This window comes from Oxyura jamaicensis, chromosome 5, assembly GCF_011077185.1.
Source record: "Oxyura jamaicensis isolate SHBP4307 breed ruddy duck chromosome 5, BPBGC_Ojam_1.0, whole genome shotgun sequence".
In the NCBI taxonomy this organism is placed as follows: Eukaryota; Metazoa; Chordata; class Aves; order Anseriformes; family Anatidae; genus Oxyura; species Oxyura jamaicensis.
In genome coordinates this window covers 37,853,409-37,875,932 of record NC_048897.1, presented here as the reverse complement: position 1 = coordinate 37,875,932, position 22,524 = coordinate 37,853,409, and the positions used below count along the sequence as shown (strand labels likewise).

At 36.2% G+C, this 22,524-nt stretch overlaps 1 protein-coding gene across 2 annotated transcripts in view; it reads left to right on the top strand.

The window, feature by feature from the left end:
• RPS6KA5 (ribosomal protein S6 kinase A5) overlaps nt 1-18,042 on the top strand; it is an 85,634-nt gene extending 67,592 nt beyond the window's left edge. For both annotated transcript variants that reach the window (XM_035327269.1, XM_035327270.1), the window contains 4 exons: nt 2,903-3,094; nt 3,713-3,872; nt 4,745-4,908; nt 5,898-18,042. In XM_035327269.1, coding sequence (XP_035183160.1) covers nt 2,903-3,094; nt 3,713-3,872; nt 4,745-4,908; nt 5,898-6,137 — 756 coding nt within the window. In that variant the 3' untranslated portion in view covers nt 6,138-18,042. The remainder of the gene's footprint in view (nt 1-2,902; nt 3,095-3,712; nt 3,873-4,744; nt 4,909-5,897) is intronic.
• The last annotated feature ends 4,482 nt before the right edge of the window (nt 18,043-22,524 follow it).

The window sequence follows — 22,524 nt, the reverse complement described above, 5'->3', positions numbered from 1 at the left end:
GAACCATAAACTAACACAGCCAACTAATGCAACTAATGGATATGTGTGATTTGAGTTCAGTGAATTAAGCAGTTTCTCAAAAGAAACAATTTATATTATTTAATATGTATTTTTCAATAATTGTTCTGAGCTTTCATAGTATTTTTATTGTGCTGCAGCCTCTTGCCTTCCAGACAATTCAGTGTACTATATAGTACGATTGACCACTGGCTTTGTTCTGCTTCTTGGAGCCAACGTTTGCTCCTTCTCCTGTTTTTCTTTGCCACCAATGGTCTTAGATAGGTGTTAGGTTTCTTTAGTCCAGGAATGGTGTAGATTCATGTTAGTTTGTCCAGTAAGGATGTTATATTGTATTGATATTGTAATACCTCAGGAAATAACTACTCCATTTCTATCTGCCTTTTAAAATGATCCACTATTCCTACTGACATTTCATCCTTTTGTAACATACCTTCTGGTATATTACAAACTTGCCTCTCTTACAGTAATTCAAAATCAACACATAAAGAAGGCTCCTGGATGTTGGTATTAGTGTTTTTTGAAAATCAGTCCAAAACCTGTGTGTTTGAAGGTATCTCTCTGGTGGAATCTGTGTAATAAGTAAGCAATGAAATAAAAGGGGCTACTATGAAATTCTATTGTGTCAGTTGAAAACATGACTCTTAGAAAGAATTTCTTTGCTCACATCATAAAGAAAACTAAACAGCTTTTGAAACAAGTCATTGTTGAATGGACAAAAAATAAAATGCTTTTTCTCATCTGCTAATTTTACTGATATTGCCAGCTTGAAAGGCCAGGTTCTGTAAAGCAGGGTTTCAGCTGCATCATAAATCAGGCAGTCTTCAATTCTACATCACGTTAAAGAACAGAAGCCTGGGAAGTCAAAATAATGAAGGGTTATTTAGCAAACAACTTGCAGGATGCATTGCCTCCACAGAGCTGGACTCAACCAGCCTGTCTACTTCCTGCTTGTTGTTTTGAAAGTTACTATTTTAGGTTCAGACATGAACTTAGTATGGGATATGCAGGCATCCCAATATAGATGCGGTTAGTGCATCTTTCTGTTAAAAGATATATGGAAAATTATGTTGCTCTTGTTAAAAAGTTAAAAAGTACTGAATAGGAAAAAAAATAATCAGGGAATTCACAGAAAAAAAGAATTCATACAGCATATGTGACTGTCTGGAGGTATGGTCAGTAGAGGAATTTGGGGATTGCTTCTGTGAAGTTATCATTGATCTGTGAGTTGGGCTTCAAAGATCTTAGAAAAAATACATCAAGACAGATCTAATGATTACATATCCTTAAACTATATATGGACTATAGCTTTAACTGTGGGTGTTTGAGAAGCATGCTATATTTACCTAATCAGCAAAACAGTCAACCCAAATTAGGGCATTTGGACTGTAACTTTCTATACATAACCAATTTCATTTTCAGCTCAAGAACGGAGGTATTTTTAAAACAATGTTATTGAAATTCTTCATTTGCTTATTGGCTATATACCATCACCATTGAAAAAGAGATGATTGTATTAATTACCTACCCTCATTGTCTTAATATTTTTGTTGTCTACCTTCAGATACATTTTTGCACAACATTTCAGTATGGAAAATTGACTTTTCTGATTGTGAATTAACCTATAACAAGAGTACAGAATGAAAAAATACTGTTTTGTAGCAACTGTTACCTCTTATACATAATGAATACTCTCAGGTCTTCCTTATTCATCTGCTTGCAGTCTAGCAATCATTTTTTCCCTTCATAGAGAGTTTTAAATTAATTATTTTGTGTTCAGTCATTCACTTTTTGTATTACAGAATTACATAGGGCTGTAGGATTTTTCATACCGAGACTTCCCCTAGCATTGCATAGATCAAACAGTGAGGGTAACAGCAAATTTTTGCTCTTCTTTCCTCTCTTAAAGGTTCAATGGGAGGTAGAAATCAGTAACTTCATCTTGACCTCAGCCAGTTTCCCCAAGACTCAGCTTCACTCTTGTATCTTTCTTGAGAAATATACACAGAAAAAAGAATAGATTGCCTTAAATACTCTTGTCTTTCTTCACTTTCTTCACAAATACTTGTCTTTCTTCAAGTCTGAGATGCCACATGCCAGCTGTTAGGCTGAAATTCTCAGGATCAGCTTTACCAAAGTTTCCTTACCTTGGTGTGAGGAGTAGGCTTGGTTTGAGGTTGCTCTGCTCTGTGACCTTCTGTGCTTAATGGCATTGATCTCAAGTCTTGCAGAAAACATATCTCTGTTGCCTTTGAGATCCATGCCAGACAGCTGTTGATGCACAACTGAGCAATTGGTGCACTTTCTAGCCCTCCATCCTTTGTTTTCAAATTATTATTTTGGATTTCTGTGCCCTTGTGGCAATATGACTTCAGCACATTAACACTTGAGGACCAAAGGCCATTCAGTCCCAAGACAAGACACATAACAAGAATTCCACTTACAAGAAAGCTGTCATTCACAATATGCCAGAACAAAGTGGAAGCTTAAGAAAATTTCTTTCTGTCTGTGGAAAAGATGATTGTTCATTTCAAGCTTTTGTCTTTGATACTTCATGACTGTTTAGTGTGGTTTCTTTGCTTTTTTGTCTTGTCAACGTTCCACAAATTATTTTTCCCACTGGGCTCAACTAAATACTCATTTTCATTAATACTCCCAGGCAGAGCTATTCTAACTTGCAGATACACAGCAGTCAAATCTACACATTGCATTTTCTTACATCCCAGTGTACCATTATTTGTACTCTTCCATTTTTTCCAGTGTTTCCCAGTGCCTATTTACATAATGAGATTTTTTTTAGTAATAGATGTAGAATAGAAGTAACTGGTGTGTTCTAAACAATTTTCTAACCAGTGCTAGTATTGATTTTGTATTTGCTTTTCAGAATTTATTGTTTACAGATGAAAGCGATAATTCAGAAATTAAAATAATTGATTTTGGCTTTGCTCGTTTAAAACCACCTGATAATCAGCCTCTGAAGACTCCATGTTTTACTCTACATTATGCTGCCCCAGAGCTCTTGAATCACAATGGTTATGATGAATCCTGTGACCTCTGGAGTTTGGGGGTCATTCTTGTAAGTGATTGTTTTTTTTAAAAAATTATAACGTTATTGTACATGTTTGCATTACATTGAAATGCAAAGGACTTGATGCAGTTTCAGAATTGAATTGGATAGATGATGCATTTGAGTGAGATGAAGATACTGCTGCACAAACAATAGGTTCCAAAGACAGATATTTTCAAGGGGTGAAGTTGTGTTGTTGTTTTTTTTTTTTTTTTTCCCTAAGCAGTAAAGTAAATTCAACATTTCTGTGTATGGAAAAACAGTCTGGTTCTTAGAAATATTCTTGTTAGGAGATTTTGCAGGCATCCATATAACCTTCTGAGATTTTCAGTTCAGAGAAGGAGTCAGTCTGCATTCTGATTTACAGAAAAATTATTTTCTATAAAAGTAACCTGGGTAGAAATACCATCATGCATTGATTATGGTTTCCTGAAACTTATGATTGCTTTTCTTAAGAAGGGCTCCAGAGAAAGTCTTGCTTGTTTTAAATTTTTATAGCCTTGAAGATGTGATAGTCAAAGTTTTATTGTATAGCGCTGGTGATGCTGTACAGACAACAGCAACTACATACTTAGGGTTGTCAATAAGCATATGGTGTTTGTTAATATTATTTTGTTCTCGTGACAGTATACAATGCTATCAGGACAGGTACCATTTCAGTCTCAAGACAAAAGTTTGACATGTACTAGTGCATTGGAAATTATGAAGAAAATAAAAAAGGGAGAATTTTCCTTTGAAGGAGAAGCTTGGAAAAATGTTTCTGAGGAGGCAAAGGAATTAATTCAAGGTATGTATTTACAAATTCTTCATGCATCTTCTATTTCTAGCTGCAAATATAAAATTTAGAGAGTTGTACAGTATCTGGATGCTCTGCCTAACCTGGCAGAATAGTATTCACAGCTTGAGCTATGTACTTACCCCTATGCTGATAGGTTAGCATTTGCATTTCTTGGGGTTGGAAGTAACTGAAGAGCTTTAAAGAGAGCCAAGTCACTTTAAAACATGTTTAAAAGCAGATATTTTCTTTTTTAAATTTTTTTTTTTTTTGGTTTTGTAAGCCACAATGTTTTAAAATGTTTTAAAAGCTGAGCTCTTTCAGAAAATGAATGCATTGCTATTGTCTTTTCTTTGGCCTATGTTTTTATATGAGTGTACTAAGGCTTCTGTATTGCTGAGCTGCTTTGCTTGCATTTGCTGTGCTTTATGTTCCCCTTCGGCATTTTGGGCATCTAATTAGGTTTTAGACCTGAGGTAGATACCATTCTTAATTCTACGAAGGTGAAGTTAGGAATTTGTATAGAAGCAGGCTTGAAAGGATTTTTTCTGCCAAAAATGTTGGCATCTCCAGATTCAGACCTAGGTGGATCATGCAGAGATTCTGAGGGTTACTATCTTGAATTTCATCCTAAGCAGGTTCGAAGTGAAGAAATGCCTTTGTAGTTCTGAGTTCCCATGAGTTATCAATCCAGGAGCGATTTCTTGCATTTAATGATTCTTCTGGAATGGATGATAATTTATCATTCTGTGAACTATATCTAGGATAAATATTGGCATATGTAGGATAGGTATTGTCATGACTTCATTATCAAAGTCACACATTATCTGTTAGAAGGGGATAAATAGCTCACAAATGAAGAGAATGTAATGTATTTCTATTAGGACTTCTAACAGTGGATCCAAACAAAAGAATTAAAATGTCCAGCCTGAGATACAATGAATGGCTTCAGGATGGTAGCCAGCTGTCATCCAACCCTCTAATGACTCCTGATAACTTAGGCTCTTCAGGGGCTGCTGTGCATACATACGTCAAAGCCACTTTTCATGTAAGTTCTAAGAAATCTTGCGTCATGTCCTAAATTTTGTACTGTGTTGTTTGGTATGTTTTTTTTATTTCTTAATTAAAGATATGTATTTGTCCTTATAATTCAGTGATTGCTTATAACTGCATTTTTTTGTCTTCTATAAACATTTATGAGTGGGTACAGTGAAAACATGAATGAGGAGGCAAGAATAAATTTTTTGGAGACATTTATATTAATGAGGTTTTGGGGACTGAGTGACAGCTGTTCATGAAATATCTATATAAATACTCTATTTCTTAGAGAAATATATTAAAAGGTCTTCCAGCTTTTGTAGAAAAGAGAAGAAACTTTCTGTTTAATGTAAGTCAGTTTTGGAATTTTTGTCCTTGTGCTTACTAAGTCAGCATCATATTTCTTGAATATATCTATTTCATATTTTTAATCTCATGGATATCTTCTTAGTAGCCTTGCTTATCTAACTATATATATTTATTTTTAAAAGTTTGAATTGCAACTGTGTTAAAAAAACATAGTATTGATTCTCATAGTTCCTTCTGCAGAAAATAAACTGAAACTGAGCGTATTTGTGCTGAAATACTTGTGTACGCATATTACCAGGAAGAGAAAAGGAAAATAGTATTTTTTGGAGAGGTCCTGATATAGCAAAATTATTTAAGCTAAAGGAAAAAAGTGTAATTAAAATAAGTGTAGTTTCTGAAAAATGTAGTCTTAATGCAGTGTAAGTTGTAAAAATACTTCTAAATGTAAAAGAACACGGAAAGAAGTTAACAATGTTATGAATTATTCAAATACAGATAATGATGAATTGGCTCTTAAATACATACAAAGGCCAGTAATATTATTGTTATAGCTAAAATAATAGTTAGTAGGAATCTGTCAAGAAATTACAGTGTATCTTATAACTTACCAGAGTATTCATGACAACCTATGAGCCATTAAATGTCTTAAACCTCTTACAAAGCTTAGAATTACCTTTTATTTTCAAACAGGCCTTTAACAAGTACAAAAGGGAAGGATTTTGTCTCCAGAATGTTGACAAGGCACCTCTTGCAAAGAGAAGGAAAATGAAAAAAACAAGTACAAGCACAGAGACACGTAGCAGCTCCAGTGAAAGTTCACATTCTTCTTCCTCTCATTCTCATGGTAAAACTACACCTACAAAGACACTGCAGCCAACAAACCCTACAGACAGCAATAACCCAGAAACCATCTTCCAGTTCTCTGACTGAAAAGCAGAGAATATCTTGTCTTGAAGATTTACACAGTTATAAACTTGGTAGTACATTTATTGTCTTCTCCCACCCTTCCTCCCTGTGGCTTACAGGCTACAGAAACGTCTGTCGCTTTAAAAATGTATTTCAATCATACCTTTTTAGCTTTATATTTCAATACATTTTTTTAGCATTAAGTTTGGTATCACTGGATTAAGGTATAATGCTATTATACAATCAACATTGTATTCTCTTAGGGATAAATTACTAGTGTGCAGTCAAGCTCATGTTAAAGAGCTATGCTGCTCTTGGTACAGCTTGGAGGAAAACTGTTTCTCAGTGTCAGAATCTTTATCCTGTTTTTGTTTTTGTTTTTTTTTTTCCCCACTGTTGAAAGAAAGGAAAACTCTGTAAAACATATAGAATTCTTGGTTCTTCAACTTTTGCCCAGCTGTGTGAAGAATTTCACAGCATTTGATTCTTCCTGCACATAAGGAATCATTGGTACAATGCACCAAAGCAGTATAGTACTTTAAAGCCTCTTAAATTTGTGATTACATTCTATCTCATGTATTTGAATTTTAATAACAAAATGAAGTGTTAAGCAACTCTTACGTTGTTTTAAAAAATTACTCCGTATATCTTGTTTTAAACGACTGAGAATATAAGTCTTAGATTTTTTTTATTTATTTAATTTTTAAAAACCATCTAGGGTAAAAGATGTCTGATAAGGTGAAGTGTCTAGTACTGTGATACAGTAATTTTTATTTCTACTTTTTGAAGTTATTGACTTTTAAAATGTTTTACAGATTCTAAAATGTAATGATAGAAAGTGAAATTTCATACTGAATGTTTGGAAAATGGTCACGTGTTAAAATATCTATTTCAAGAATTAACTATAATTTATATTTTCTTTTTATATTTACACAGTAACTTTAAAATACTGAGATTTTTTTAAAGATACAAAATCTCCAGTTTCAACATTTGTTATTATAGGGTCCATACAAATATATACCAAGTTATTTGAATTTTGCGTTGTGCAAATACAGCAGTTTAATAGCGACTGTAAAATACTAGAATATATGTTTTCTTTTTTGCACTTTATAACATCAAAATGAGATGTTTTTATAATAAAGTGCACTCAGATTTCTCTTCCTACAAGGTGCTGAGCACTGTTTTATGTGGTTGAATGACCTGAAATCTACCTTATTTGGTGGTAGTGGTCATTGTGAAGGAGAATTCTGTACTTTGCAGGAGTGAGTCCCTGTATATTATCCACTGTTTCCATTCCTTACTTAAAACTGCAAAGCTCTTTCTATCTTGCTTTTACATTGTATATAACAAATACTAGACCTGGGCACCTTGTGTAGTGTAGATGTTAACAACTTATGCACTGGGAATACTAAAGGGAAATTATATTGAACACTGTGCTTCACAACTTGTTCACTGTGGTGTTCTACAGTGAAGTATTTCCTACTGTGATAGTATAGTATGTACATAACTGTTTGGAATCATAAATGTGACTTACAGAAACATCAGCATAAACTTTTAAATCAGCATATTTTATAAATTTATGGAGAGCTCTTTTATTGCTCGTATTCTCAATGACTAGAGATAACTTAAGTGCTAAAGAAGACTCCAGTTTTGCAAATGCTTACACTTGTAAGTTTCCACTGAAGTCAAAGAGAGTCCTTGTGTAAAGTTAATCAGATGCCTAAATTTGTGTGTTGGAAGACTAATTGACATGGGGATTTTGTTAACAGCTTGTTCTACCTTGAAGGAAACTAATCCAAACCCTATGCAAAAAGGTTATAGGAATTGTTTATATCAGTGGTTTTATTTATAGAATTACATCAGATATCAGTATTGACAAATACAATACATCCATGTTTACAGGGATTGCGTGTATCAAAACAAGGCTTTAAAGCCCAACATGTTTGTTCTGTGTTTCTTTAATATTAATAATGGCATTCTGAGGTTTTGGAATTGCTCATGTGAAATAGTTTACTACTTTCTTGATGTGAATGTCAACAGTAATTGCAGCATTAATTTCAGGTTGATGTGAATATTGAGATTTGCACTGTTTATGTAGAAGTAGTATATTTAAAGATCAATATATGTGCTAATAACACAACCAGTTTTAAGTGGCCGATGTTAAAATAATGAAAAATAACTGTCAATGTAATATATTCAGGTTTGCTTTCTGAATGCTCTCTTTGGAAGTGATCTCAATAGTGAACATGGCTCATTTGTAAAACAATACTTTCCCTCTCCCCAATAAACTTGCTGTAAATACAAAAAACAATCCACCATACTTGTTATGCAGACAGTACAAGTAAATTAGGGTGGGAAGAGAAGGTTGTTTTTATAGTTTGCACTTTCAGGAGTTCTTGGAATTTATTATCCTCATAGCGAGGACAACAAAAAAAAGTGATTTTGGGATTTGATTTCATTCAAGTGTAAGAAACCTTTGGCTACCAAATAGTTTGGGAATATTGTGACCCATCTGAAATGACTTTTTAAACATAATACGTAATCCTTTGTTTCCCTCTTGGGAAGTTTAAGCTGATGCCTGACAAACTGATGAAATGAGAAAAAGGAATGTTCACACAAGATAAATGCTGGAGATTATGGCTGTATTGTCAGGTGTTTTTTTTTTTTCACACAGGTTTTGAGAGACTGTTTTGAAGCTAAAATTATTCATACACACCACTTGCATCAAGGACAACTTTTTCTCAAGAATATTTCTATTTCCTCTTTGTGGTCTAAAGGTAGTTATTAAATAAAAATTTAAAAACAGGATAATTCTTTTTGGCCTGGGTTAAAAACAGGATAATTCTTTTTGGCCTGGGTAAGTACATTTAGGTGTTGTCTTGCATTTGCTTTGAACCAGCTGCATGGGATAGCTGAAACATCATCACCTCTGACTTTATACTGCCTCCAGGTATCAGACCTCCTGAGGAGGTCTGCTGGACACTAAGCTGCTTGAATTTATAGATAGGCATCTTTACCTAAACAACTTCTGATTGCCATTTACCTTGATAAAAGCTGGATTTCCAATCTAGGCAGCTCAAGAGTGGGTTCACTTTTTGTTCAGATGCAGGAGGTTAGTTGCTCTCAGCAGAAAGTTGTTCTGTCAGCTTAATCTGTTGCCCAGATTGGTACTCAAGGTATTTGAAAACCATGGACCAAAGTTTTCATACTCATATTAGTATTTCAAATCTGAGATGTACAAGCTAATTTTCATTAGGACTATAATTACTTTATATTGCCTTGGTGAAAAAGCATTAAACTGTAATTTGTTTATAATCAAATTAGATTTCATCATGGTGCTGCTGTGAGACTAACAACTTAAATGTCTAGTAATGATATTTCTACTACTGTCATATGTAATGCAGTCAGCAATATCGTAGGTAGATATCTTTGAAAGATAAAATTTCTTATCAGTAAAGATTTAAATAATTAGTATGATTATTTATATTAATCCAATCTTAGACGTACTAGGTATTATGTTGGCAAAGCTATTTCTTTATAATGCTTTTTGAAATACACATTTTGTAGCTGCAGGTCTGTGAGTATATGTATGTGTATCTAAACACGTCTAAATATGATATTTTGGTCTTAAGGTGAAATTTTTTCTTATTCATCAGGTATCGTTCCAAGTATTTTTTCCAAAATAGTTGTCTTCATTCTTTTTCCCCATATACAGCAGTCTTTCTCAGCACTGTTTTCTTACATTGCAGTACATTGAATTCTCTTCCTTCAGCTGGGATATTTGACCAAATTCTCTGGATTGACAGAACAGCATGTATTGCGGCTGATTTTGCTGTATAGAGATGTAAGTGCCTTGATCTTTGTCTACCTGTGAGAAACACTTCTGAGTTAGCTGCTTTGACCCACAAGGCACTGGGTTTTATAAAAAAGAACAAACACGGAGTTGTTGGCTAGGTCTTCCCTGCTATCTCTCATGTTTATATATCACTTGTCCAGTAGATACTGGGAGTTCAGAACACCTATGCAGAAAAGGAGGTGTAGGAATCAGGATGATTCCAGTAGTGTGTACTAGGAAAAGAAGCAATGCTCATAATTACATAGAGCATCTGGAGCAGTCTTGTTTGTTGTGCCTTGGAGCAACAAGAGCAGAGAAATTTAAGACACCCCAAATAACGTAAATTTGAATAAAACCCACATTTTCTGATGGCCTTCATGTTCTTTGTGGTGGGAAAGGAAGTCTCTATATTGTCTGCGAACCAATGGTAAGTGAGATGAGATGGTACGGGCTTGTCTGACAGTTTCCTGTCACTCACAGAGCCATTTCTGGACCTTTCTTCTGGCACCTCCTCCACTTTTTTCTTGGTTCTGGTGTTGATATCACCACTCAGCCAGTGGAGGTAGGGAGAAGTGAAAGTGCTGTCAACTTATTTGAGGTGTTGTGTTTAGCACTGAGAATAAAAGGGATTAATTGATTTCAAAGTAGAAGTAGCAATGAAACACTGCAAAACCTAGTATACTATAATCCTATGATTTTTAAAAACTAATACTTTATTCAGAGGTAGAAAGGAATCCACACTATTCACACGTAAAATCAATTCTTAAAAATGGCAGCTGATCTGGCTGTATTAAAAAAGTCATGCAGAGGTCTGCTTCTTTTGAAATGTCAGCAGTGAAGCAGAAAAACCAGAGTTCTTTAATTGCTAAGGAGCTGTTTAAAAACCCATCACAGATCAAACTACAAACTGGCATACTTGCTGCATTTTTCTTAATACAGATATAGTTGTACTCCTGCCAACAAGTCAACCTTCAGAAAATCTTAACATTGACATCTCATTTACGTTCATCTGAATTTCTTTTTCTTTTTTTTTTTTTTTCATTTAAAATGCTTAATTCTCTTAGTATGGTTGTGAATGAAGGCTTATTCTCATAAGAGAACACCTAAGGATTTAGGATAGGGCCTTACGAACAACCAAAAGTAGTCAGCTGCGAAAGGTCATCAGTGTCTTCAGCTAGTTTATTTTTCCATATATATATATATATATACACACATATATATGTATATACATGTTGTATATGTATGTGTGTATATATTATAGTTGCTGACCATAACTACATCTACCCTAGTACATTTTGTATCAGTTATGGGTGTGATTTTTTATGTGACACATTCAGCCGTGATAAAATAGCTTTCGAGTGTAAACTAGTTTTCGGAATTACAGCAAAGTAAGGAGGAAAGGAGTTAAAAAAAAACAGTTATATTTAAGAACTGGTATGAAGAAGGGACAATGCCGAAGGTTTGCTGCAAGTTACGTTGACAGGAGATTGGAGTACCATTGTATTGTGTGAAGGAACATATTCATTAATAGCAGTAGTTATTTTTTTTTCCTTTAAAATCAATATAGAGTGGGGAAGAATTCACAGAAGCAGTGACCTCAGAGCTTTTCTTAGATATCTCCTTAATGATTTCTCATCCTTTAAATATATAGCTCAGCTGTGCATAATAGTTACTGTCTTGAAGCTAGGCATACCTGAGGGAACAGGATTCCACTGTCTGCTGCTAAGTTCATTGTACAGTCATTGTGTAAATCAAAACTCAAGGTGCTCTAGCCCTGCTGCTTTAAAGTTCAAATGTTAATACTGTGCTATTTAATATAAATTGCCATGTCAGTTTTTCAGTATGCAGCCATGGCAGTTCACGCGGTTTGATGTTAAAGGCAGTCAGGCTGAGAGGAAAACTTCAGATCTGTTGCAAGCTAACACCAAAGTGAGAAGAAACAGGCCTTTAATCTTACCTTACATCTGTATTACAAAAACAAAAGCCTGGCATTGGCTTTCAACCTTGGCAATCTTATCATTGAGGTGCTACTGCAGCAAACTTTTATTGCTTCCGAATACCCTTATTGTATTTATCTCTTCCACCTGTAGAGAAGGAAAGCTTCAAGTTTCTTTTATTTCCTGGAAAAAAAAAAAAAAAAAAAAAAAAAAAGCTGTCTTTTGCTAGAGTCCCAGTAGAAGAGATCCTCCATAATTTCTACCTTTATCTCTGAAGCTGTAATGGCAGGAAATACATCGCTGAGGAATTCTGACAGCTGGTTATAAAGGAGCAGGCTATATAATTTGCAGTTAAGTGGAATAGGGCATGCTATTTCTTGTTTCAGTGTGGGCAGGGAGGGGGAAGAGGAAGAGAAATGGAAGAATGGAATACTGAGAGCTCTTTGCCTTACTGTAATTTATAGGACGTTCTGGTTGCAAAGCATTGCTTTTGAAGAAGGTACCTAAGACTCTGCAAACTTAACTTTGAAGTCTTCAAGTACTGAACTGTCAACTTTTTTCTTGGAGGGAAATGGTGCCATTTTCAAATTGTGAAGGTAGCAATATGTACATGTCCAATGCTGATTTCATTAACTCTTATGTGAATTATCAAATTTTGATAATTTTTGATTATTGTGAAGATTTATTTCTTGCAAGAGTGCTCATCTCTAAAAATTTTTATTCACATCAATGAAGTGGAAAACCTTGTGGCAGAAGTTTACCAAAAGGCAAGCTGAATAATTGTAATGATTTATTTTACCCAATATCAGGATATTCAGAAAATGAATATGTAGCATTCTGATTTTGAATGTGGAAAAGAACTAGAAGAGAGGATCATTCTGTGAATACAGTGACAGAAGAAATGCAAGCAAGCTATTTTCTGGAAGACTGCTCAGAACTCCTTGGAGATTTGCGGATCCAGATGCCAGCTGAATGTTCTCATCTCTACAGCTGTTAAAGCCTAACCGTGCTGATCTGGAGGATGGTAAGCCCATCCTGTTGTTGGCCAGTCCTGTCAGAGCCGCTGGTTTACAAAAATCTGTTGGTGGATCTTCTGTCGTGGAGGTACTTCCCTTTTGTAAGTCTTGCTAAGCACCATGGAATGAACAGCAGCTTTTGGTAGATCAGGTTCTACGGCTGGGTTGGAACGATAACGGTAATAAAGGTTTTGATCATCAGTTACCCCATTTTCTTCTCCAGGTCATGGTGCTCAGAAATGGGAAGGGATTTTGTTGTTGTCCTAAATTATGTGGTTAGCCACTGCAATAGCTTCCGAGTTTGTGCAAATAATGCAGAGAAGTTGATCAGGTCATTATGAACAGTTCAACCTTAGTTTCCCTTAGGAGAGATTCTCGCCAGAACTGTGCACAGTGTAGATAGCAGCATGGATATTCCCTTTGGATGGCTGGTGATCTGCATGCCCCATGCTCCCCTGACTCTTGAAGTCATACTGGGAACTATTAACAGAGAAGGATTAAAAAATAAGTTGAGTATCTGGATGTTACACAGATGGTACTTGGATGAAGGCAATTTTGTAGGTAATAACCCAGGACGTTTATTGGTAGTTACATTCTGCACAACTTTATGGCTTTATAGCAGGAGGGAGAAGTATCTGAACAAGTTTCTAAGACAGATGGATAGTTTTTGATCAGTGTAAACTATTACCAGTCTCCAGCACTGTCAGAAGCTTGGTGGGTTTTTTGTTTTGAGAAAAATATGCCTATGGTGTTATGCTATCAGTATACTTAAAAAACAAGCAAACAACAACAAAAAACACACAACAAAACAGTCCACGTTCTTTCAGGGTACATTTGGGTTAAGTATGTTATGCAGTTCTTTTTAATTAAAAAAAAGCTTTTTACTCCCTGTATTGCATACTCAGTTCTACTCCTTTCATGAGCTTTCTATTTATGTTAAACCTTTTATCTGTTCAATTTCTCTAGTCTTTCTAGCTTAAAATATGCCAGTCAATGAATACTATTCTTCAGACAACTGTTATATGTGCTAAATGGAATTAATAAATTTTATAAGTACAAAAAGAACAATTATAAAAGTACAAAAATATATCTTAGAGTGAGTACAAACCAAGAAGTACAAAAAGCACCTAAAGACTCAAATAGCACCTTCAGGCTTGGATCTAAACATGTGCTGGACAACAGGCATCAGATCTGACTGGGTGATTTGACTTCTACACTTTGAAGTAGGGGTAGATCAGAAGCATGCAGGAGAGATCTGCTTTGCCCTACAGATGTGAAACTTAAAGTATTTTAAGAGCCTTTCATCTTTCTGATCTGAAGATAGAAAGTTAAAGCCCACAGACTGCAAAGTTCCTATCTCTCCCTAACCAACGGTAGTCACAGTAACATTACTGCTTTCTGTTTTGTTTTTATCAACCAGCCTAAAAAGACACACATGTTCTTTTCCTGTTCTTTGCTAATAGGTAAAATGATGTCCAGGGCAGTGAAGCAGACTGGAAATTACCCATTTGGTGGTTTCAGACAAATGCTAGATGACCTTTCAGAGACTTCTTTGATCACATTACTATCTATGACTGTATATTAAATAAACTATGCATCAGTCCTAATCTTTCTTCCCTGGAAAAAGTTAGTTTAACTTCTCACAGAAAGGAGCTATGACATTAGTAGAGTACATGAAGATGGAAATTTTTGATTTCTGGAGAATCTCTAGAAATGCAAGCAAAATGTGGCTCTCTGCTAACTATAACAAGTGTTAAGCAATAGAAATGTGAAAGGCTGAGATAAAGTAAATTGCAGCATGTAAAGCCAACTGAATATAGCAGGAATGTAGGAGATGCCCTACTGAGTCAAACCAATGAGACCAGCTGTAGGTGTACCATGGTTTGCAGAGTGGCAGAATGATGCCTGATGCTTTGTTCTCTGTAGCCTTTCTGGTGATGAGTGACATTTTGTAGGCTGCCAGTGCAGAATGCACCAATGACTTCAGTGAACTGTGATCTCAGCAAACTGTGATTTCGCAGGGTATCAAATTTAAATCATCTTTTGTTGAGCAAATAACTTGCATTAGACCAATTCATGTTACTTGAAAAGCATACAGTCTTGTTTTGGAGTTGAAGAATCCACCATCTCTTTGATATTTAACCAAATAGTTAATTATCCTGATAACTTTTTAAAAAGATCTAATTTCTTACGTAAATTAGTTTGTCACAGGTCTCCAACTTTGGGTTCTTATTTTCTCTATTAATCTATTTGTAAATGCTGTTTCATGTACATGAAGTTTTATTTCCAAAACCTAAGAGCAGTATTTTGGTGGTTCTGCCAGTTGTTATGGTATAGGCTGTTGACTGGTCAGGTCTCACCACCTAACTGCAGTGCAGAAATAGCAGCCCACACTTCTGTTACTGGGTCCACATTTTGCCAGATCTTGGTTCAAATGGGTGTTTTTACCCATTTGAACTACAGGTCTCCTGGAATTTGCCCTAGCTGATTCTAGGAAGTTTCCTCCCCTCTCTGCAAAGGACCTGGCTTTTGGAAGACCATGATGTAAGCGTGTGTGTCATTTTCCAGGTTTTTTGCCTAGGGTCATGTCTAGGCAGTCTTTACCCTACCACTATTCTTCGTCTTCCTTTAGCACAAGCATGACTCCAGCCTTCTCACAAGATGTCACTGGCATTCCCTGAGTTAGTCAGAGAGGCATGATGAGACTGAAGATGGCAATCCATCTATTCTACCTATAGAACCTAGTTCTACAATTCTATGATTATGAATCCTTTGTTTTAGGACTGTTGAATAACAAATTCTGGATTTACTGTTCTTGAGAATTCTCTTCAGTTATTAATAATATTAGGAAAAAAAAAGTTTAAATACTTGATTTTTATTCTTTCCAAACAGAAGAAAAATATTTGCTGAGCACTCCTTTATCTATGTCATGAACATTTTCCCTACCTCAAACTAGTGAGGTAGCTGGAATTTTGTCATAATACTTCATCCTCGGCAGCTGCTAATCTCTGTGTATTCCTGTGATTTATTTAGTTTTCATGCACATTTGTTGTAGTTCTCACAACATAACATTTTCCATTAATGTTTTTAACTGTAGTCTACTGGGTTAGAAACTTTCAGAAATTATATGTAGTTTTTGACTCCCTCTGGTGGTATAACACTATAGTTGACAAGTTGTTTAACTGCTAATACAGTAACAAAGACAAAGCTTGAATGCAGTATGATGTTAGATGCTTAAAATGTAGCTATCATTGTTGTTCCAGATACAGGTAAATAGTGATGGAGAAAATACTGCTGTTTATGAATAATATGCATATTGTTTATTAGCAATGAATAGCTAGAACACATTGAAAAACAAAAATAATGAAAATTCAATCATCTTCTTCTGTGTAACAATTCCACTTGAAAGGATTGAATTTAGGAACTGGAGAAGGAAGAGCTGCAGGTCAACTGTGGCACTCTGCAAGTTACGCCAGTAATGGCAATGTCAGAAGCAGTTGATCTTCGTCTTTCCTTAAGTGGTCGCAGAAGTGCAGTTTGAAACACCAGTTATATGAAGACAGCGATTCCTGTGTAGATGGCAATTGATCTTGGAATAAAACCAAAGTTCTATTTGGGCCAATAATGTAATGAAATCAAGCAATTGTACTGCAGAAAGAAGAGCTACTACTTTATTCAGATTTAGGAAAGGTTTCATATTCACCAAATTCTAGCTTCCTAATTTTCTAGTGTCTAATAGGAATCTTATTTTTACCTTTAATAAATAGTTCAAAATGGTACAGGGCTTATTTTCTGTGCTGGATAGAACAAAATGAAGCAAGAAGCTGCGGGTTAACTGAAACGTAAAAAGGTTAGCTTGCATCTTACATAAAACCCTTTCCCCTTCCCCCCCCCTTTTATTCTGGCCACTTTTTTTGCATACATGAGTCAAAAAAATAGGAAAATGTCTTTGCCACCAAGGTTCAATCTAAGACTGTTGTTTTTCAGTTCAAATGAGAAATTAAGATACAGATGGATAACATCTAGAAGTTAGCTGGACTGTGTCTGCCAGTTTTGTTACCGTGCAAGGACAACAGGAGACTGTCTTTTCTTGCAGCCCTGTAAGCATCACCAGGTGGGACAACAGTATGACATGCAGTAGGAAAGATACTGTGAGTGTACCACAATGGAAGGCCTATGTTTAGACCTTATCTGGCTCTTCTCTGAATACTTTGAAGTAGCTAAAGTATTTCTTTTAAATCCTTAGAGCTTCAAGTAGGACTGAAAAGCTCTATACTGGCACAGTAAGTGTGAGAAAAAGCGAAATACGGTATCTTTGTTCCCATTTTGCTTCATGTTAGTCACTACAGTTAATCTGAGATAGCAACTTTACTGGCAGTATAATGTTATAACTGTAAAAATACTGTTGTGGAACAAGTAGTAATTAAACTTTGGATATAAATATGTCTGTTAAGCCTATCGACATCAGTGAAGTGCTTATTTTTAAATCTGGGAGGTGACATTGTTTCTCATGTTTCTTTGTATGCGTAAATACGTGCGTTCGTGATGCAGAGGATATTTTCAGAAACTTTATGAAAGGTTTAAAATGCAGTATGAAACACTGGGTCTAAACAATGTGATTGTTGAAATATATTGCTTATTAAATGGCATTCTTTGTTGCCCTTTCATTGTCAGCGCTGGTTCCTGTTCAGCATGAATAGCCTCAGAAAGAATCTGTTTTGGGGTCTGACTTTTTATCTTTTGCAGCACGACTAGTGACTAATCTTCAGATTCTGACTACCAATAGCAATGACTGTTTGCACTGTCATTTATTGAAGACTGAAAATAAAAATAAAGGGATTTCATGTAATTGTGAAAAATAAATATTTGATTGTAAAGGCATGCTTTCCTCTTCAAATATCAATTATACTTCCCATTAGTTGACAAATGCACTATGAATTGAATCAGTCTGAAAGCAATGAGCTACAAAAGCAAAAGTCCATTTTGGAAGGAAAAAAAAAGTGCGTTCTAGGTTTTCCGGAACTGTTCTGTGTATGAATTTCAAACAACGGTAAGGGCTTTATGGTTTACAAATTAATGTGTACATTCTCAGATGTAACTATTTTATCTTAAATAAAGTCATATAATTATTTCGTATTGTATATGTAACTATTCCTTTCTGTGAGCTGGGGCAGAGGGCAGGCTGCATCTAGTCATGCGTGTAGTCAAATTGTTTATTTTGTGGATGCTATTAATTCTCACTTTAGTTACCTTTAAATTGCTTTTTGCTACTCCTGGAAAAGGAACCAAGTGTCACTATGAAGTTATTTTATCTGACAATTTTCATATGGGCTGTACTAAAGAGATCATAGAGATCACTGGCTTCAGTAGGCACAGAGAACTCTGCAGTTAGCATAATACTGGTAGTGAAACTAGGTAACTGGAGGGGAAAAAAAAAAATAAAAAAATTCCAGTAAACTTTTTTGCTTGTATAATGCTTTCTTCATTGTAGAGAAACTACTTCTCACATTAACACATTTTGGCCTGAAAATTTTTGCATTTCACATTTGAGATAATGGCAGATAAATAGTAGTTGAATGTGTTTTCTTTAAAATACAAATAATATTTGAAGTGCATCTCTGATAACCTGCAGTAGGATATATTTACTGTCAGTAGAGATTAAAGTGTTAATCTGGAGTGAAAGATAAGGTATTGGTGAAATAAAGATTTGTGTTGAGGAAAAGCTTATCTGTTTAACATTAACTTTTGAATTTCGTTTATGCTTTGTGGAGATGAAATAGGGACTTATGGTGCTGTCTATTGTTACATTAGATTTCCCTGAAAATCTTTCTGTGACGTATGCTGTAGGAACTCTGAAGAAGAATTTTTTTTAAATAGTCAGCACTTGGATTAGCAGCTTCAAGCACACACTTTAGAAGAAAAAACACTGGACGATTGTGAAGGACTAAAACTAGAGTAATAGGTAAGCTTGCATATTAAACACTTCTGTTAATAGTGAAGGAACTTTATACACTGCCTTTATACACATAGCCTTTGACACAAATTGGATTTTAAGCTTCAACTAGCCTCTTCTCTCAAGGGCATACATACCAGTGAGCTGACTTCAACACAGCTGTCATGAAAATCGTGTTTTTACTTATTATTATTTTAGAATAAAGGAAAGTTAAAACAAAGATGAAGTTTTGTTCCTCCCCTGCCATTTCAGCATTGAAGAGTATTTCTGTAAAAAGCCAGAAACTCAATCTAGAATAAACCCAGTGATCTTGCAAATTAGCTTGCTTTTTTTTTTTCCTGAGTTACTAGTCTTCTGTTTGAATATGTGACCTGTAAAAATACAAGTAGTATTCAAATTGATTTTTCTGATCCCTTGTTTTAGATTATTTAATATCTTAGTATAGATTGAAATGTTTTATTTACAGAATCACAGAATTTTCTAGGTTGGAAGAGACCTCAAGATCATCAAGTCCAACCTCTGACCTAACACTAACAGTCCCCACTAAACCATATCCCTAAGCTCTACATCTAAATGTCTTTTAAAGACCTCCAGGGATGGTGACTCCACCACTTCCCTGGGCAGCCCGTTCCAGTGTCTAACAACCCTTTCGGTAAAGAAGTTCTTCCTAACATCCAACCTAAGTCAGTACTCTTTTAAGTCAGTACTCTCTAAAATTAAGTTTTTAACTGTTTAAACACCCATTACTTTTGTTTCCTGTAATACTGTATGTAGTAGTAGTGCAGAAAACTTTGTTGTTAAGTCTATTTTCAGGTTGCCTGAAGTACCAGAGTATCAAGGTGTTCCTGTGGACTGAAAGTTATTGTTTCTTCATACCTAGCTCATGAAATTGCACTGAACAATCGAGTATTTTCTCTTACTGCTGTGTTTGAGGAGTTGGGGTGTTGAGTGGGAAGGGTAGCGTAAGGCAAAGTGCTTGACCAACACAACCTAGCTTCTTTTCCTGCATCAGTTTTGCATACTTTTCCTGCATCAGTTTTGCATACTTTTCCTGCATCAGTTTTGCATCTTGACATCTTTTTCTAGCTAGCCAGCTATCTCACCTTACCAGCAGACATTGTATTTCTAGCACGTCTGCTTCTATTCATTCCAGATTCATTATTTTATACAGTTATGGGTCATCTACAGTGGAATCTTAGAGCAGTCTTAGGTAGTGAAACTGTGTATAATGTTAAAGCAGACTTCCTAACTGTTCCAATGCATTTCAAAATATACTAATTCCTTTTGCATAGATGTCTCACTTCATAAATAGTAACTACTGAGATAAGTCTAATGAGCTGTTATGTAAATATTTTAATACTATTCTTTTGCTGGTAGCTTTTACTGAAATGATGTGATTAGCGCTAACAAAATGTGTTAAAATTGCTATGAATAAATATGAATAATCTTCATAAGCAAATTAACTATTTGGGAAAATTCAAATGTTAATTTCTTCCTCTTATGCCTAAAAGAACTGGTAGTTATGATGTCAATGATTTTCAGCTATCATTCATTTGTTACCTTGTTTTTCATTTCATTCTTTTATCTGACCAGTAAAACACCATTCTGTAATCAGTATAATGTGCCCTGAATCTTCTGAGACCTCACTTAAACAAAAAATGTTTAAGCACATCCTTCTCCTTTTACTTTTGTTGCAGTATTAAACATTCTTTGCATTCCTGTAGCACACTCTGCTGTATTTCTTAAACACCATTATGTCTTGCTATTGCTAGGTTCTGTTTCACTTTTTATTAGAAGTATACGTTGCTTGAATTTGAAATGTAGCCTGAAAGCACTCTAACAGCAACTTGAGGGAAAGCCAGATTACAATATCCAAGTCTTGCACTATTATGATTTGGATAGTACTAGGAATGAAAAATAAATTAGTTGAAACCCTGAGAAGGACATTTGTTACTTGACATAGAGCTGTGGTATCTGTGAAAGCCTAAGGGTACAAGCAAAGCAAGGTTTGTAGGAAGAAGGTATTTTATGAGATTGAGCAATGCAGCTGGGGAGCACACCGACAAGCTTTTAATCACAAAAGCCTGGTTCTGCACCTGGTCAATCAGTGATTCAATGGCAATGTTGGTTTCCTGTCTTTAAAAAGATTCACCCTTTTTCTGGCCTTTCCCTTGGTGATCAGAACCAAAGAAAACTTCAAAAATTGCCTGTCACTAATATTTGTGGTACACACACCAATTAGAAAACATTATAGAAATTGTGTGATGTGGATAACAGCTCTACCACTGCCAATAGGCGTGTCATGTTTGCACGTAGCTGAAACATTTACATAACGGCATGCAAAGGTGACTGGTGATAGTATTATTCCCTGAGCTTTAAGATCATAATTCATAGGGTTTGAGGAGTATGTACTAACAGTTATGACACACTGGTTGCCTTGTTTTCACGCTAGTAATGCTGTTTGCTCCAATTGAATTTTGAGTTTGTGATCTTGACATTTCTGAAGACTGAAATACACTAGATCCAGAGTGGTGCAATGCGTGCTACAGCAACGCTAGCATCCAGCCTGTGTTTTGTATCTTCACACCAGCGGACAGATCGTAATCCTTTAAAGTCAAGCACATGCAGATTGGCCCCACTGACTTCTCTTTTCTGTGGATAACGAGAATAAGTTGTACAAGTCTGCACTTGGATGTGGAGGAAGATGTTTAGGTCATTTAAATTCAGGTTGTGTCTAGTGTGTTAGATTACACTGCATCTCTGTGCAACCAGTTCTGGTGCGGGGCTCTATACTTATATTGGGAGAAGTAGCAATTGGCAAGGTTTACCTTTTGGTGCAGTCTTGGTGCTTTTGCTACATGTTTCAGTGCAAATCAGTTGTGACAGTTTTCTTCTGAGGTCTCTGCAAGTTTGTGGAACTGGTATGTCATGTTGCACTTCACTAAGATACATGATATTCATTCAAATGGTTTTCAGCTACTATTTTGTTCTACCCAAACATTGGAAATACAATTTCTTTTTCTCTCAGAATGTAAGGAATGGTGTTATATGGGCACAGCCGTACCCTCTTCTCTTCATGAAAGGAACTGGTAAGTACCCAGCAACAACGGGCAAGCTCAAGTCCCCCTTTCTGTGTGACTAGATGGGAAGGAGGGTGTCAGATCAGTGGGCCAGTGCCAAAGCGCGGTGTGAGATGTGTGGAGAAAAAAGACGAGAACATCTTCAAATGGATTAAAAAACCCTGAGGTAGAACAGGCATGACCTTTCAAGGTGGCGGAAGAGGAGACCACTGCAGGCAAGACCTGTTTTTATGTTACGTGCTGTGGAACAGCTCTCGCACCTGCTCGCTAGCAGGTGGCCGAGCGGGACAGGTGAGGTTCCTGCCTCTTCCCCCAGGAGCCGCTGGGCCTCCCCTCTGTCCCGGGGGCTGTCAGGGCGGCTACACCGACCGGCATATCTCTGCCCGGCCCGGCGGCCGCCTCAGTCCGGGGGCGGTGGCGAGGCCTGTGGTGGCCGCGCTCCCGACTCTGCCCGCCAGGGGGGGCCGCTCCCGGCCGCGGGCCGCAGCCTCCAGTTCCGCCGCTCCCGTCGCACAGGCTCCCGGTGCCGCCGTCCTGTCCCCGCCTCCTCCTCCTCCTCCTCCTCCTCCTCCTCCTCCTCCTCCTCCTCC